General features: G+C 44.7%; 1 protein-coding gene across 24 annotated transcripts in view; it reads left to right on the top strand.

The window, feature by feature from the left end:
- The window catches only part of NAV1 (neuron navigator 1), a 282,581-nt gene extending 273,889 nt beyond the window's left edge, over positions 1-8,692 (top strand). For all 24 annotated transcript variants that reach the window (XM_063725839.1, XM_063725836.1, XM_054523273.2 and 21 more), the window contains 2 exons: positions 2,439-2,636; positions 5,158-8,692. In XM_063725839.1, coding sequence (XP_063581909.1) covers positions 2,439-2,636; positions 5,158-5,253 — 294 coding nt within the window. In that variant the 3' untranslated portion in view covers positions 5,254-8,692. The remainder of the gene's footprint in view (positions 1-2,438; positions 2,637-5,157) is intronic.
- Positions 8,693-13,791: the final 5,099 nt, after the last annotated feature.

Raw genomic sequence — 13,791 nt, 5'->3', positions numbered from 1 at the left:
TTTCATTTATAAATTATGTTATTTTAAGGAAATGTTGCATTATTATTAGTAGCTTTTCAATTTGAAAGCATTTTCACACAGATAGTATTTGTTTTCAAGAAAGTAAAAAAAAAAAAAAAAAAAAAACCGGGCGTGGTGGCTCACGCCTGTAATCCCAGCACTTTGGGAGGCCAAGGCGGGCAGATCACAAGGTCAGGAGATCAAGACCATCGTGGCTAACAAAGTGAGACCCCGTCTCTACTAAAAATACAAAAAATTAGCCAGGCGTGATGGTGGGCGCCTGTAGTCCCAGCTACTAGGGAGGCTGAGGCAGAAGAATGGCATGAACCTGGGAGGGGGAGCTTGCAGTGAGCCGAGATCACCGCTACTGCACTCCAGCCTGGGTGACAGAGGGAGACTCTGTCTCAAAAAAACAAGAAAGTAAAAAAAAATTAAGTGTTATGACTAAAGTGGAAACATTTCCTACTTGAAAAATGAAATTGCAGGGTCATGAGATTTGTGCATGTTAAGTTTTAATGCAACCTAGGCATCCATCAGTAGATGAATGGATAAAGAAAATGTGGTATATATACACACGATGGAAAATTATTCAGTTGTAAAAAAGGAGGAAATTCAAAGCCAGGCAGGATGATGCATGCCTGTAGTCCCAGCAGCTACTCTGGAAGCTGAGGCGAGAAGATCTCTTGAGACCAGGAGTTAAAGTCTAGCCTAGGCAGCATAACGAGACCTTGTCTCTTAAAAAAAGGTCGGGTGGCTGGGGGACGGAGAGGAAATTCTGTCATTTGCAACAACATGGATAAACCTGGAGGACATTATGTTAAGTGAAATAAGCCAGGCACGGAAAGACAAATACTGCACAATCTCACTTATACATGGAATCTAATGAAGTCAAACTCAGAGCAGCAGAAAGTAGAATGGTGGTTACCAGAGACTGGGCAGGGGAGTAGGTGAATAGGAGTGGTTGAGGAGATGTTAGTCAAAGGATACAAAATTTCAGTTAGGAGGAATAAGTTTAAGAGACATATTGTACAATATGGCGACTATAGTTAATAACAATGTATCATATACTTGAAAATCACTAAGCGAATGGTTTTTATTTATTTATTTATTTTTTGAGACGGAGTTTCACTCTTGTTGCCCAGGCTGGAGTGCAATGGCGGGATCTCGGCTCACTGCAACCTCCACCTCCCAGGTTCAAGCTATTCTCCTGCCTCAGCCTCCCAAGTAGCTGGGATTACGGGCATGTGCCACCACGCATGGCTAATTTTGTATTTTTAGTAGAGAAGGAGTTTCTCCTTGTTGGTCAGGCTGGTCTCGAACTTCCAGCCTCAGGTGATCTGCGCACCTTGGCCTCCCAAAGTGCTGGGATTATAGGTGTGAGCCACCGCGCCCGGCCGAGAATAGATTTTAAGTGTTCTCACCACACATACACACAAATATGTGAGGTAAAGCCGGGTGCAGTGATTCACGCCTGTTAATCCCAGCACTTTGGTAGGCCAAGGTGGGTGGATCATCTGGGGTCAGGAGTTCAAGACCAGTCTGACCAACATGATGAAACCCCATCTCTACTAAATACAAAAAATTAGCCGAATGTGGTGGCGCATGCCTGTAATCCCAGCTAGTTGGCAGGCTGAAGCAGGAGAATCGCTTGAACCCAGAAGGCAGAGATTGCAGTGAGCCAAGATTGCACCATTGCACTCCAGCCTGGGCAACAAAAGCGAAACTCCCTCTGGGAAAAAATATATATATAAGGTAATATATACGTTAATTAGCTTGATTTAGCCATCCCATGGCAAATACATATTTCATAACATCATGTTATACATCATAAATGCATATAATTTTTGTTGATTAAAAATAAAATAAATTGAAAAAATAAAAATTAAATATTTTTTAAAGTTTTAATACAATCTGCTAAATTATCCTCCAAAATTATTTTACAATTTATACCAACTTATTTCCTTGTTTGGAAACTCAGGAAAACTCCACAGAAATCAGAGCCTCGAGGATTTACATTTGAGGAAGTGCACTTTTTTTTTTTTTTGAGGCAGAGTCTTGCTCTGTCATCCAGGCTGGAGTGCAGTGGCTCACTGCAACCTCTGCAGGTTCAAGTGATTCTCCCGCCTCAGCCTCCCAAGTAGGTAGGATTATATAGGCACGCACCGCCATGCGTGGCTAATTTTTATTTTTATTTTTTATTTTTAGTAGAAACAGGGTTTCATCACGTTGGCCAGGCTGGTCTTGAACTTCTGACCTCAAGTGATCTGCCCGCCTTGGCCTCCCTAAATGCTGGGATTACAGGTGTGAGCCACTGCACCCAGCCAGGAAGTGCACATTTTTAAGGAGCCTATTTTTTGTAGGAACTACCAAAAGACCGCATGAACAAGCCTCTAATCTGTTAATTCCCCCACAGTAATCATATTTCGCCTTCTTTCCAGGTCCACGGACAGAAAGCTGCTTGGGAGGACCCAGTGGAATGGGTCCGGGACACACTTCCCTGGCCATCAGCCCAACAAGACCAATCAAAGCTGTACCACCTGCCCCCACCCACCGTGGGCCCTCACAGCATTGCCTCACCTCCCGAGGATAGGACAGTCAAAGACAGCACCCCAAGTTCTCTGGACTCAGATCCTCTGGTGAGTAGAAGCCATTCTAGAGTAAAAATAAGACTATTATAGAACTGAATTATTGACCAGCAGGGTGGCTCACACCTGTAATCCCAGCACTTTGAGAGGCTGAGGTGGGAGGATTGTTTGAGTTCAAAACCACCCTGGGCAACATAATGAGACCCTGTCTGTATTTCAAAAAAGAAAAAAATAAGTTTAAAAAAACCCTGAATTCTTCGCACTTTTCATACATACACTGATGGGGGCCTGGAGAGTAAAGAGTGAGCACTAGCAAGGCCAGGACCAGGCTGAGGCCAGTGAGGAGCTCTGAATATCAGAATCTGGGGTTATAAAGATCATATGCCTGAGACCTGGCTTAAGCTAAATAATAATGCATCCCAGCAAGATGTATTCTAGCAAAGACCCAAATCTCAGGTAGATCTCATGATGTAGGAATATCAACCAAAGAAGTAGAGCAGTAGGGCACACTAGAACTCTCTCTACTTCTGCTTCTCCTCTGACGCTATCCTGAAGACTACTTCAGCTAAATGAGTTCATGGAACTCCTGTAGAAAGCAGTCTAAGCCAAGTACAAACTGGGGGGAAAGACTGGTATCTAAAATATCTAAAATTTCCAAACAGAAGAATGGATAAAATATATAAACAGCTGGGCACAGTGGCTCACACCTGTAATTCCAGCACTTTGGGAGGCTGAGACAGGAGGATGGCTTGAGGCCAGGAGTGCAAGACCAACCTGGGCAACATACTGAGACCCCATCTCTAGAAAAACAAAAAAATTAGCTGGGTGTGATAGCACATGCCTACAGTCGCAACTACTCAGGAGGCTGAGGTGGGAGGATTACTTGAGCCTGGGAAGTTGAGGCTACAGTGAGCCGTGATTGCACCACTGCACTCCAGCCCAGGTGACAGAGCAAGACCCCATCTCTTAGGAAAAAGATATGAAGGCCGGGTGTGGTGGCTCACGCCTGGAATCCAAGCACTTTGAGAGGCCAAGGCGGGCAGATGATGAGGTCAAGAGATTGAGATCATCCTGGCCAACATGGTGAAACCCCGTCTCTACTAAAAATACAAAAAATTAGCCAGGCGTGGTGGCAGGCACCTGTAGTCCCAGCTACTCAGGAGGCTGAGGAAGGAGAATCACTTGAACCCGGGAGGTGGAGGTTGCAGTGAGCCGAGATGACATCACTGCACACTCCAGCCTGGCGACAGAGCGAGACTCTGTCTCAAAAAAAAAACAAAAGATATGAGTAGGCATTTGACTAGAGGAAATGCAAATGGCCAATAAAAACATAAAAGGATCCTCTGCCTCTCCAATAATTGAGGAAATGCAAATTAAAACAAGAGATACCACTTCACATTGGCAAAAGTAGTATGTATGGAAGCATAGATTTTTATACTCCACTGGTGGGAGTGGTTGTTGATAAAACCATTTTGGAAGATAATTTGGCAGATTATATTAAAACTTAACATGCGCAAATCCTGTGACCTTACAATTCTATCTTTCCCATAGGAAATACTTCCAATAATCATAATACATTTTTATTAAAATTTTGACTTTCTTAAAAACAGATGCTATCTGTATAAAAATGCTTTTAAATTGCAAGATTATTAATAATCATGTAGACAGAAGAGAATGTGGAGAGCAGATTCAACAGAAAATGCACCAGGTTTACTTAGCTGAAATGGAAGTACCAATCTGGATGTGTCCAGGGAAAAAAGTAAGTAAAGAGAAGGAAGTGAGTACACAGAGGTGTTTGACTTGACATGAAGCAACACAGCTGGTAAGCTGGAGAGAAATAGGTTCATAATAATAGTGTCTAGCTGCTGGTTTATACTCTATCAGAAGGGGAAATTGTTATTTTATAGCATTTCTCACATTCCTCCCAGTATTCGTTGGTATGTTCAGGGCTTCCCTCCTCTCCTGGAGTGCAAGCACCCTGCAGGCAGAAGTGGTCTCATTCTTTTTTGGTATTCCTCCATAAATGGTACTTTGTCCCTTGTATAACAGGCATACTCCCAAGTAATTGTTATACATACATGTGTCACAGTTATCACTGAAGCAATCCTCATTGCCTTTTCACAAACCACTCTAAACTCTGAGCTCTTCATCACTGAGAAACCAAGGATCAGACCCATGATCTAGATTTTTTTTTGTTTTTATTTTTGGAGACAGAGTCTTGCTCTTTCATCCAGGCTGGAATGCAGTGATGATATCAAAGCTCACTGCTGCCTCAAACTCCTAGGCTCATAGGCTCGAGTCATCCTCCCACTTGGGCTTGGCATCCTGAGTAGCTGGGACTGTAGTTGTGTGCCACCATGCTTGGCCGATTTTTTTTTTTTTTTTTTTTTTTTTTGTAGAGTCAGGGTCTCTCTTTGTTTTCAAAGCTGATCGCAAACTCCTGGCTTCAAGCTATCCTTCCACCTTGGCCTCCCAAAGTGTTGGGATTTTGTTGTTGTTGTTGTTGTTTCCCTTCTGTGGGCAGGACCCAGAGTCCCAACTCTCATAAATCCATCCTTTTGTCCTCCTTTAGATGGCCATGCTGCTGAAACTTCAAGAAGCTGCCAACTACATTGAGTCTCCAGATCGAGAAACCATCCTGGACCCCAACCTTCAGGCAACACTTTAAGGGTTCAGCAATCACTGTCACCCCCGGACAGCAGAACGCTGGCATCAGCTATCTTAGCTCCTCCTCTCCCCTCTCCTCTTTCAGAGCACTAGCTCTCCAGCCCCAGGAGGAGAACAGGAGGGAGGAGGAGATGAAAGAGGAGGGACAGGTTCTTGGTGCTGTACCTTTGAGAACTTCCTAGGAAGGAATGGTGGGGTGGCATTTGGGAACTTGTGCCCCCTAAACACATTTACTGGCCTCCTCTAATGACTTTGGGGAAAAGATGATTCTGGGTCTTTCCCTTGACTTCTTGTTTCAATTACAAACTCCTGGGCTTTCTGGGGAGGGGTTCAGAAAACATCAGAACACTGCAGCAGTTCCTAAATGATTCTCACAAGCAACCCTGAGAGAGACAGTCATGTGAGGGGGATCTGGGGGAGGCAGGAAGCTCCTCAGATTTTCTCACAGACCCTTCCCAATTCCATCACCACTGCCAACAACTCCTCCCCCAGAGATCTGGCTGGAGCCCAGAAAAAGAAGCATGTGGTTTAAAAAATGTTTAAATCAATCTGTAAAAGGTAAAAACAAAACAAGCAAACAAACAAAAAACAATGGAAAAGATGAAGCTGGAGAGAGAGGAACCAGTTGCCAAGGTAGAGAGCTGCCCGCTCCTGCCCTCTGGATGACATAGGGGACATCAACAAGACGGCTGCCAACCTGAGAAGTCACCAAACCACAAAAATAACCTTACAGCCTTCAGAGAAAGACTACCAGCTCTGTCTTTCTACCCTCTAATTTAACAATGCATGAGAGTCAATAAACCCTACTTTTTTATTTTTGGTTTTTATTTTGTTTTCATTTTTTTCTCCCATTTGCCTATTTATTTTTTTGTTTCCCTTTTTTTTTTCTTTTTCCATTTTTCCATTTCCTCACATGTCCACGAGATGCTTGGGTTGCTTTTCCAGGGGCTAGTTTGGCTTTTCCAAGTGGGTTTTCTTTGGAGAATCTGATGCCATACAATTGGCATGACACCTGCCATGCCACTATCTTTGGCATCCATGGGGCTTATATGAGACATGAAGCATTGGCTTGGAAGTAGAGGGAGAAGAGGAACCCAGTTCCCTTGACTTCCCTTTTGAGAAAGCACACGTTCTGCTGGGTAGCTCAGTTGCCAGCCTCTGTCATGAGAAGGTATAGCCCCATCTTGATAAAGAGTTACTCTGAGCTTTATCATGGACCAGAGGAAAACCAGGAAATTGAAAACATTCCTCTGTCTTGTGGCCAGTTTGGCCTTTCACTGCACTATTCTGATAGTGCCTGACTGAATCCAAATATCCTAGCTGGCTCTTACTATTTTTCACAAGTGAGTATTCACATATAAGAGACCGAACATCCATGTGAGATCATCCCAATCAGAATATAAGACTCAAGGAGTTTGACTTGGTGGCCAATACCTGCCTTCCAAAGAGATCCTACCTTTGCAGATTTGCTCCTTTCCCATTACCTCCAAGGTCTGGCAATCCCTGTTCTTTCATTTGACAAGTACTTACTGAGAACTCACTATGTACAAATCATTAGGTTAAAACAGACACACACACACACACACACACACACACACACACACACACACACACACACACACACACACACACACACACACACAAAAGACTTGGGCCCTTAAGTTTACAGTCCAGTAGGAAATGTTAACCTCCATTAAGCTACGCCCCCTTGTTATCTAGACCTTCGGGATCATCTAAGAAATGTAGCTGAAACCCAAGGAGCCAGCTAGAAAGAAGCTTTTGATTAGTGTACAATACATTGGGGGGCAGAAGATCTGGGATCAATTAAGATGGAGCCTGAAGGACTATGGAATCTTGCTTGTCAGGAGTGGGCAAGTCTACTTCCTGCCATTTCTGAAAGCCCCGTGGGACCAGCTTCTAGGCTGAGCTGCCTAGCAGGCTAAAGCTTCAGGACTCTGCAGGTCAAGGATATGTGATGAGCACCGGCCTAAGTGTTTGCTCTTCAGATTCCTAAGTAGCACAAGACTTTATCAGAATCTATAGGCATACCAACCTGGATCACTCTGTTCCACCCAGCCGAGGAGTAGATGCATCTGAATCTTCATATCAGTATATTTTCATTTAAGTCCAAAAGATGGTCCAGGCTGCCCCTCACAAAAGTGTCTGCATTCACGTGGTAAGCTCCCATGGATGACAGGGTTCTGTATGATGGAAACTATTATTGCTATTGCTGCTAATTCCATGAGCTGTGAAGATCCCTAACCAACTCAGCTGTAACATATGCAATTCTGTGGTGGGAAGAGGCTGTGTGTCCAAGGATGGTGCTGAAATCACTGCCTTAAGGTCTCTGCTGTGCAGAATGAGGAGGCCCCCGAGCTGGCTGTTCTAACTTAGAAGGAAGAGAAGACTGGATGGGCCTGCTTGGGATCTAGGCCTTTTCTAAACCCTATCCTAAGCTCCAGTTCCATGGCAAGGCTCAGACTTTTAATGCCATCTTAATCTGATGGTTGAGCGCTTCACTCTATTTTCTGGTGCTGCCCAGCCAGTGCCTTCTGCCATGGATGTTACTGGCTACTTGAGAAAAAGGAGAGGGGAGAACCCCTTCTTTCGTTCCAACTGCCTCTGACCCCAAAGGGATTCTTGGCTCTCTGGTAACCATGGATACCACCGTGAATTTTATTTGGATCCTCAGCAGGTTGATTCTGGAGGCCTCATGCTATGACTTTTTATTTCTCTTCCTGAGATCCACCACCCTCTACTCTCAGCTGACTGCTGCATTTAGCCCAGGTCTCCAATTGCTTTCCTCCAGAAAGTGTGTTCCCATCTAGTGAGGTGGTATTGAAGCCTCGGCTTTCCCTCTGGAGCCTGGGACCCTGTTTACAGTTGCACATCTGGGCCCCTCACTGTGGGGATTGATCATTCTCATGAAGGAATCACAGTTATATGGCAACTGCAGAAGGCTGAGCCTCCTCATGGTGCTATAACCCCTTGGGACACTCATCCAGACTTCTCTGAAGCAGAAAACCTGAGCTCCCCACTCACTGCCCTAGAATTTATGGCAAGGAGCAAATCCACAGCATTCTCTCCCACCTACGTCCTGCTTCTTGGTTGAGACTACTGGGATCCTTCAGAAAAGAAACACTGGGTCCCATAGCTAAATTCTCAACTGCCAGGCACCTTCAGAAGAATCCAGCCTAATACTGGAATTTGTGCTATTATCTTCCTCTCCAGCCCCCCAACTCCATCCCTCACCACAGTTGTCTAGGAAATGACATGAATTCAATATCTAATGTCAACCAATGGGGAGAGCCACAACTCCAGGAGAGGTTCCTGAGCTGAGTCCCTTAATTTCTGGATGAAGAAAACCAACAAGTTTTGTCCAATGTACTTGTTTCTCAGACCTTGCCTAGGCACTAAAAATAAAATACTAGGTCATTGGAGGCTAATGTGGGACCTGATGTCTGTGTGTGTGTGTGTGTGTGTGTGTGTGTGTCTCCCTCTCTCACACACACAAGAGCAGTTTGCTGTTGCTGTTTCCTACCTTCTGAGGCTTCAAAGTATTTTTTAAAATCTATACTTTGTGGCAGCTCTACGGTGCTTATCTCTGTCTTTGTGTCAATCCTTAAGTACCCATGTCTTTTGCATGTCTAACCATTGGGAAGGTAGAGGCTGGCAGGGAAGACAAATCTGCTGCAAGTCCGTGGGAAGACCCTACAATGAAATCCTTATTGGTTGGTATACTGTTTTGGTCTTGAATTGCCAGCCTTGCAACTGATCTATCCATATTCCTTAAGTACTAAAGACAAAATAGAGGGCTTCTTTTTCTCTCTTAATGTCTTGCCTTCTGGTTTTCCTGGTTTGCAAGACTAGTGTACCTAATCTCACCATCTCTTCATTTCTAGCTCTCTGAAACAAGGGTCACACTGCTCAGAGGGATAACCCCTTACAGTGGTCTGAGGAGTAACTATTTCCTAAAGTATTCTAAAAGAGTAGGAAGAGAGAAATGGTAGCCTGCTGCTTCTCACAGACACCTCACATCCTCACTTGGGATGGCATCCACATAGAAACCCTGCATTTAGGTAAAATTTGCCTGACTGAAGAGGACTCAGTCCTCCAAATCAAGATCAAGGAGATATCTGCATGAGACCTTAAGAACTCTTTACTGCCATTATTTGGGGAGGGCGGGGGAATTGTCCTAATCACACATTTAACACAGGGAATAAGTGCTGAAGTGACCCAGATCACCAAGCGCAGTTCCTCATCATACTTTATTTTTGCTTTCCTTATTCCTTGGCACTGACTAAGCTAAAGTTAAGAAGCAGACTTCATAAGCCAACCCGTGATGGGATGGAAAAATGGGCTTTTGCAGAGGGTTTATTAATAGAGATGGATATACTACCCACAAGTTCTGGCTCGTGGCTCCACTGAGAAGGCCATAGTAATAAAATGATCTTACGAGCACTGTTCCCCAAAGGCCAAAGCCTAGAGATATCGCCCCTTATGATCCAATCAGCCTTATATTTTAATGAGTCCTGAATCAACCTGACTACGGATATATGGGGCCACCAACTTGACACTCCCCACTGCCCAGGGTGCATGGGTGCATGTCTGCTCAGCCTAGCCCTGGAAGCGAGCACTGCCAGCCACAGATCCTGGGAAAGGTGGTAGTAACCCAGAAGATGTAGCCTTGAAGGGAGGATACCTATCAAAATGCCAAAGCTGCAGGGACACGAAGACGGTTGAAAATTCAACCTATGTATACTAGATCCTTCCAGTTTGATGGTTTGGTCATTCTTCTTCATGATTATACCGTGGAGAATTTTCTGTGACAAGAGTGGTCGTGGAAGTAAGTGAGTGATCCCCTGGTTTCTCATTCCTTAAAGCAGTGGTTCTCAAAGTATGGCACAAGACCAGCAGCATCAGCAGCATTTGGGAACGTGTTAGAAACGAAATTCTCAGTCCCATCCCAGATCTGCTGAATCAGAAACTCTAATGAGAGGACCCAGCAATCCATGTTTTAATAAACCCTCCTGGTGATTCTGATGCACACTAAATTCAACTGTTTTAAAGGGAAAGCCCTTTAAAGTAGTAGAGTTCCCACACTGAGAGGCTTTGGGGCCCAAAATAAGAAGGTTCTAGGTTGTAATTCAGACTTTAACGTTAATTTCAAAGTCACCTTTCTCATGCTTCCTTGTGTTTCTGTTTTTCCATTTATTTTAACAAAGAAAGGTATGTCTGCTTTTGGGTGGAAGTTAGGAGAATGTTTGCATCTTTCCTAGTTGAATACAGCCTTCAGAGAAAAACCTTATGCCTTGGAAATTACTACCTGGCACACTAAGGGGCTTCAACAAGGAAAAGCAGTTGGAGGTCTCTTCCAGATTGCTCTTCTGCCGAATTATTTGTATCTATTCCAAGCTGATTATGTAATAGGATGGAAAAAGTAAAAAAAAAAAAATCTAATTTGTATGTCCATGACAACGTGTTCTCCCAGCAACATCCCTCTCCTTTATTTGAGTTATAAAAAAGGGCACTGCTGGGCCTGAGAACCGGGCCAGAACCTCCTTCTGTATGGCAGCTAACAGTGTAGGGCTCCAGTAGCCCAGGAAGGCCCCTTATCCACACTCCACTCAGCTCATAGGAGACTCTTGCATAATGAAGACACAGCCCTGGGCACTTCAGTCCTTGTGCTCCTCCTCTCTTTTCCCCACAGCAGGACCTGGATACAGAAGTACTCAGCCAAGGTGATAGAATAAAATCCTTTTTTTGTTGTTTTTTTTTTTTGGTTGTTTGTTTTGGAGAAGGAGTCTCACTTTGTCACCCAGGCTGGAGTGCAGTGGCACGATCTCGGCTCACTGCAACCTCCGCCTCCCGGGTTCAAGCGATTCTCCTGCCTCAGCCTCCTGAGTAGCTGGGATTACAGACGTGCCATCATGCCCAGCTAATTTTTGTATTTTTAGTAGAGACGGAGTTTTGCCTTGTTGGCCAGGCTGGGCTCGATCTCCTGACCTCAGGTGATTCACCCGCCACAGCCTCCCAAAGTGCTGGGATTATAGGCATGAGCCACAGCGCCCTGCCAAATAAGATCCTTTTTTAAAAAAAATCTGAAAAAAGCTTCATATCTTTACAAACTCATAAAATAGCTGATTGGGCCATGGCGGAGACGAGGCTGTTTAGAACTGGTTTTGTTTCAAGTTTGTCAATTTTCCCTGTATGAGAACTTGGGTAAAGCACAAAGAAACATACAGTGCTAGTAATAGGTCTCCTGAGCTCTGGAACTGTGTTTGGAGGAAGGACTAAAGCCCGGGGGAGGTGAGTATAAAATAATTCCACTAAGATCACCTCCTCAGTCCCCAGAAGGCTGATGGTGGATCCTCTGGCCATCTCCTGTGGGGTCTTCCTGCTTCTCTGCCGTTTCTCTATGCCTGAAGACACAAAGATGATATCAAGGCAGAGCTACCATATCACAGCCAGTCTCTGGGCTACTGCTGTGCAGTGGCTCCCACTTTCTAATGCTTTTTTGTTTTTGCTTTTTCTAACAAAACAATCTTTTTTCAAAATGAATTCCAACCCCTGCTAGCTTCCTTCCCCGCCTCCATACTGTTTTAGGCAGCACCGTTTCTGTGACAGAGTCCGTGTTTCTCAAATGCATAGTGTTCCTCAGGTGGAGAGTGAACAGAAGTTTTTGCAACACTTTTTTTTTAAGTTATTGGGTACAAAATCCCAAACCAGGATATGTGTATGTCTGTGTGTTTATGTTTTTTATTTGACCCTCCCCTCTTTCAACCTATACCCTTTTATATCCAATGTAGAAAAAGCGAAACTGAATCTGGAAAGCAAATTGTTGTATATAGTTGCGGTAACAATCATGAAGAGAGAGCTGGGCTGTCCCCTCAGTAATTCATTTTAAATAACAAATTATTTAAAAATAAAATTCATGCCAGAGCCAGCTGAAAAGGCCTTCCTTCATCACCACTGAGGCCACCCCCAATCTGGGCCCTCTGTCCATCTGGCATGTCTCCTCCCAGCAAGATTCATCTGTTCAATGCCATTTGCGTTTCAATAAAGTTATCTCCTGTACTGTCCACTGTTTCTCTAGCTCCCTCTCTGCCTGGTTTCTGTCTCCATTTATCTTGTGGCCCATTCCTTGATTGGCAAGGCCAGACTGCTTGTGGTCATTTGCCTAACCCAGAAGTAACCCGAAACCCTAAGCTAGAGTCTCCTGACTCCCATGGTTGGGGGTGGGAGGAACCCCTGCTCGCACATTATGGACATAGAATCCTTCACTGGATCTCAAAACATCCAGCCCAAACATCAAGGAGTCCTCCTTGGTGTCCTCCATCTGGGTTGCTGCAGTGTTTGAAAACATACCACCCTCTTGACTTTGCTAAATTTTCTTCTTGGGGTAAAAGTGAACTGACCTATTAGAAGCTGTTGTAATCAAGTTCAACTTCTCTTGGCCACTTCAAGAAAGTAAATAGGCTTACTATTCCCCATTGCAAAACTGAAGGGTCCAAGAAGCAATCTTCTCCCTATGAAATTGTAGTAACATAACTCATCTCTGCCCTCTTAACATGGGAGGTGACAAGCGTGTTGAGAACTCTCTTCAAGCCAGTTGCAGTGGGTGTACCTGTAGCTCTAGCTACTCTGGAGGCTGAGGTGGGAGGATCACCTGTCCAGCCTGGGCAACATAGCAAGACCCCCCCAATTCAAAAATAAATAAATAAATAATTAAGAAAGCCTTCTTTTGAAGTAATCTTCTGATGAGATGACTTAATCCCTGATTGTTACCAGTCCAGCATCCACAGTCTTGGAAGTGACCTAGGATTTGGTAACTGGTTTCCTTTGCCATGTGAGAATGAACTCACTTGATAAGGGTTCCTGGGAACCATTTTGAAGGCACATAACCTGAACAGCTCACTAAAAAATACCTGTTCCTGTTTGCTCTAGAACCTCCCGTTCCAACGACATTCTATCCTTTCTGCCACTACATGCTTGCCACTCTGCCCTGCATTTTTTTTTTAATTTTTATTTTTTTTATAGACAGAGTCTGTATATCTTGCCCAGACTGGAATGCAGTAGCTATTCATAGGCATGTTGACAGCACACTACAGCCTGGAACTCCTGGGCTCAAGTGATCCTCCTGTCTTGGCTTACATCTTGCTTTTTCTTTTTTTTCTGAGACAAGATGTCACTCTGTCGCCCAGGCTGGAGTGCAATGGCGCAATCACTGCTCACTGCAGCCTCGTCCTCCTGGGCTCAAGTGATCTGCCCACCTCCACCTCCCGAACAGCCGGGACTACAGGGCGCACGCCACCACGCCTGGGCAATTTTTATATTTTTTTTGTAGAGACGAAGTCTCGCTATGTTGCCCAGGCTGTTCTCGAACTCCTGGGCTCAAGCGATCCTCCTGCCTCGGCCTCCCAAAGTGCTAGGATTAGAGGCGTGAGCCACTGCGCCTGGCCACACCCTGCATTTTTAACGCCTCACTGGAGCGCTCATCCTCTCCACCTGCTCCACTATTTAGGAGCGGCTCTGCACC

The sequence above is a fragment of the Pongo abelii genome, chromosome 1 (assembly GCF_028885655.2).
Source record: "Pongo abelii isolate AG06213 chromosome 1, NHGRI_mPonAbe1-v2.0_pri, whole genome shotgun sequence".
In the NCBI taxonomy this organism is placed as follows: domain Eukaryota; kingdom Metazoa; phylum Chordata; class Mammalia; order Primates; family Hominidae; genus Pongo; species Pongo abelii.
The sequence above is the reverse complement of the archived record's forward strand: the minus strand, read 5'-3'. Positions and strand labels throughout refer to the sequence as shown.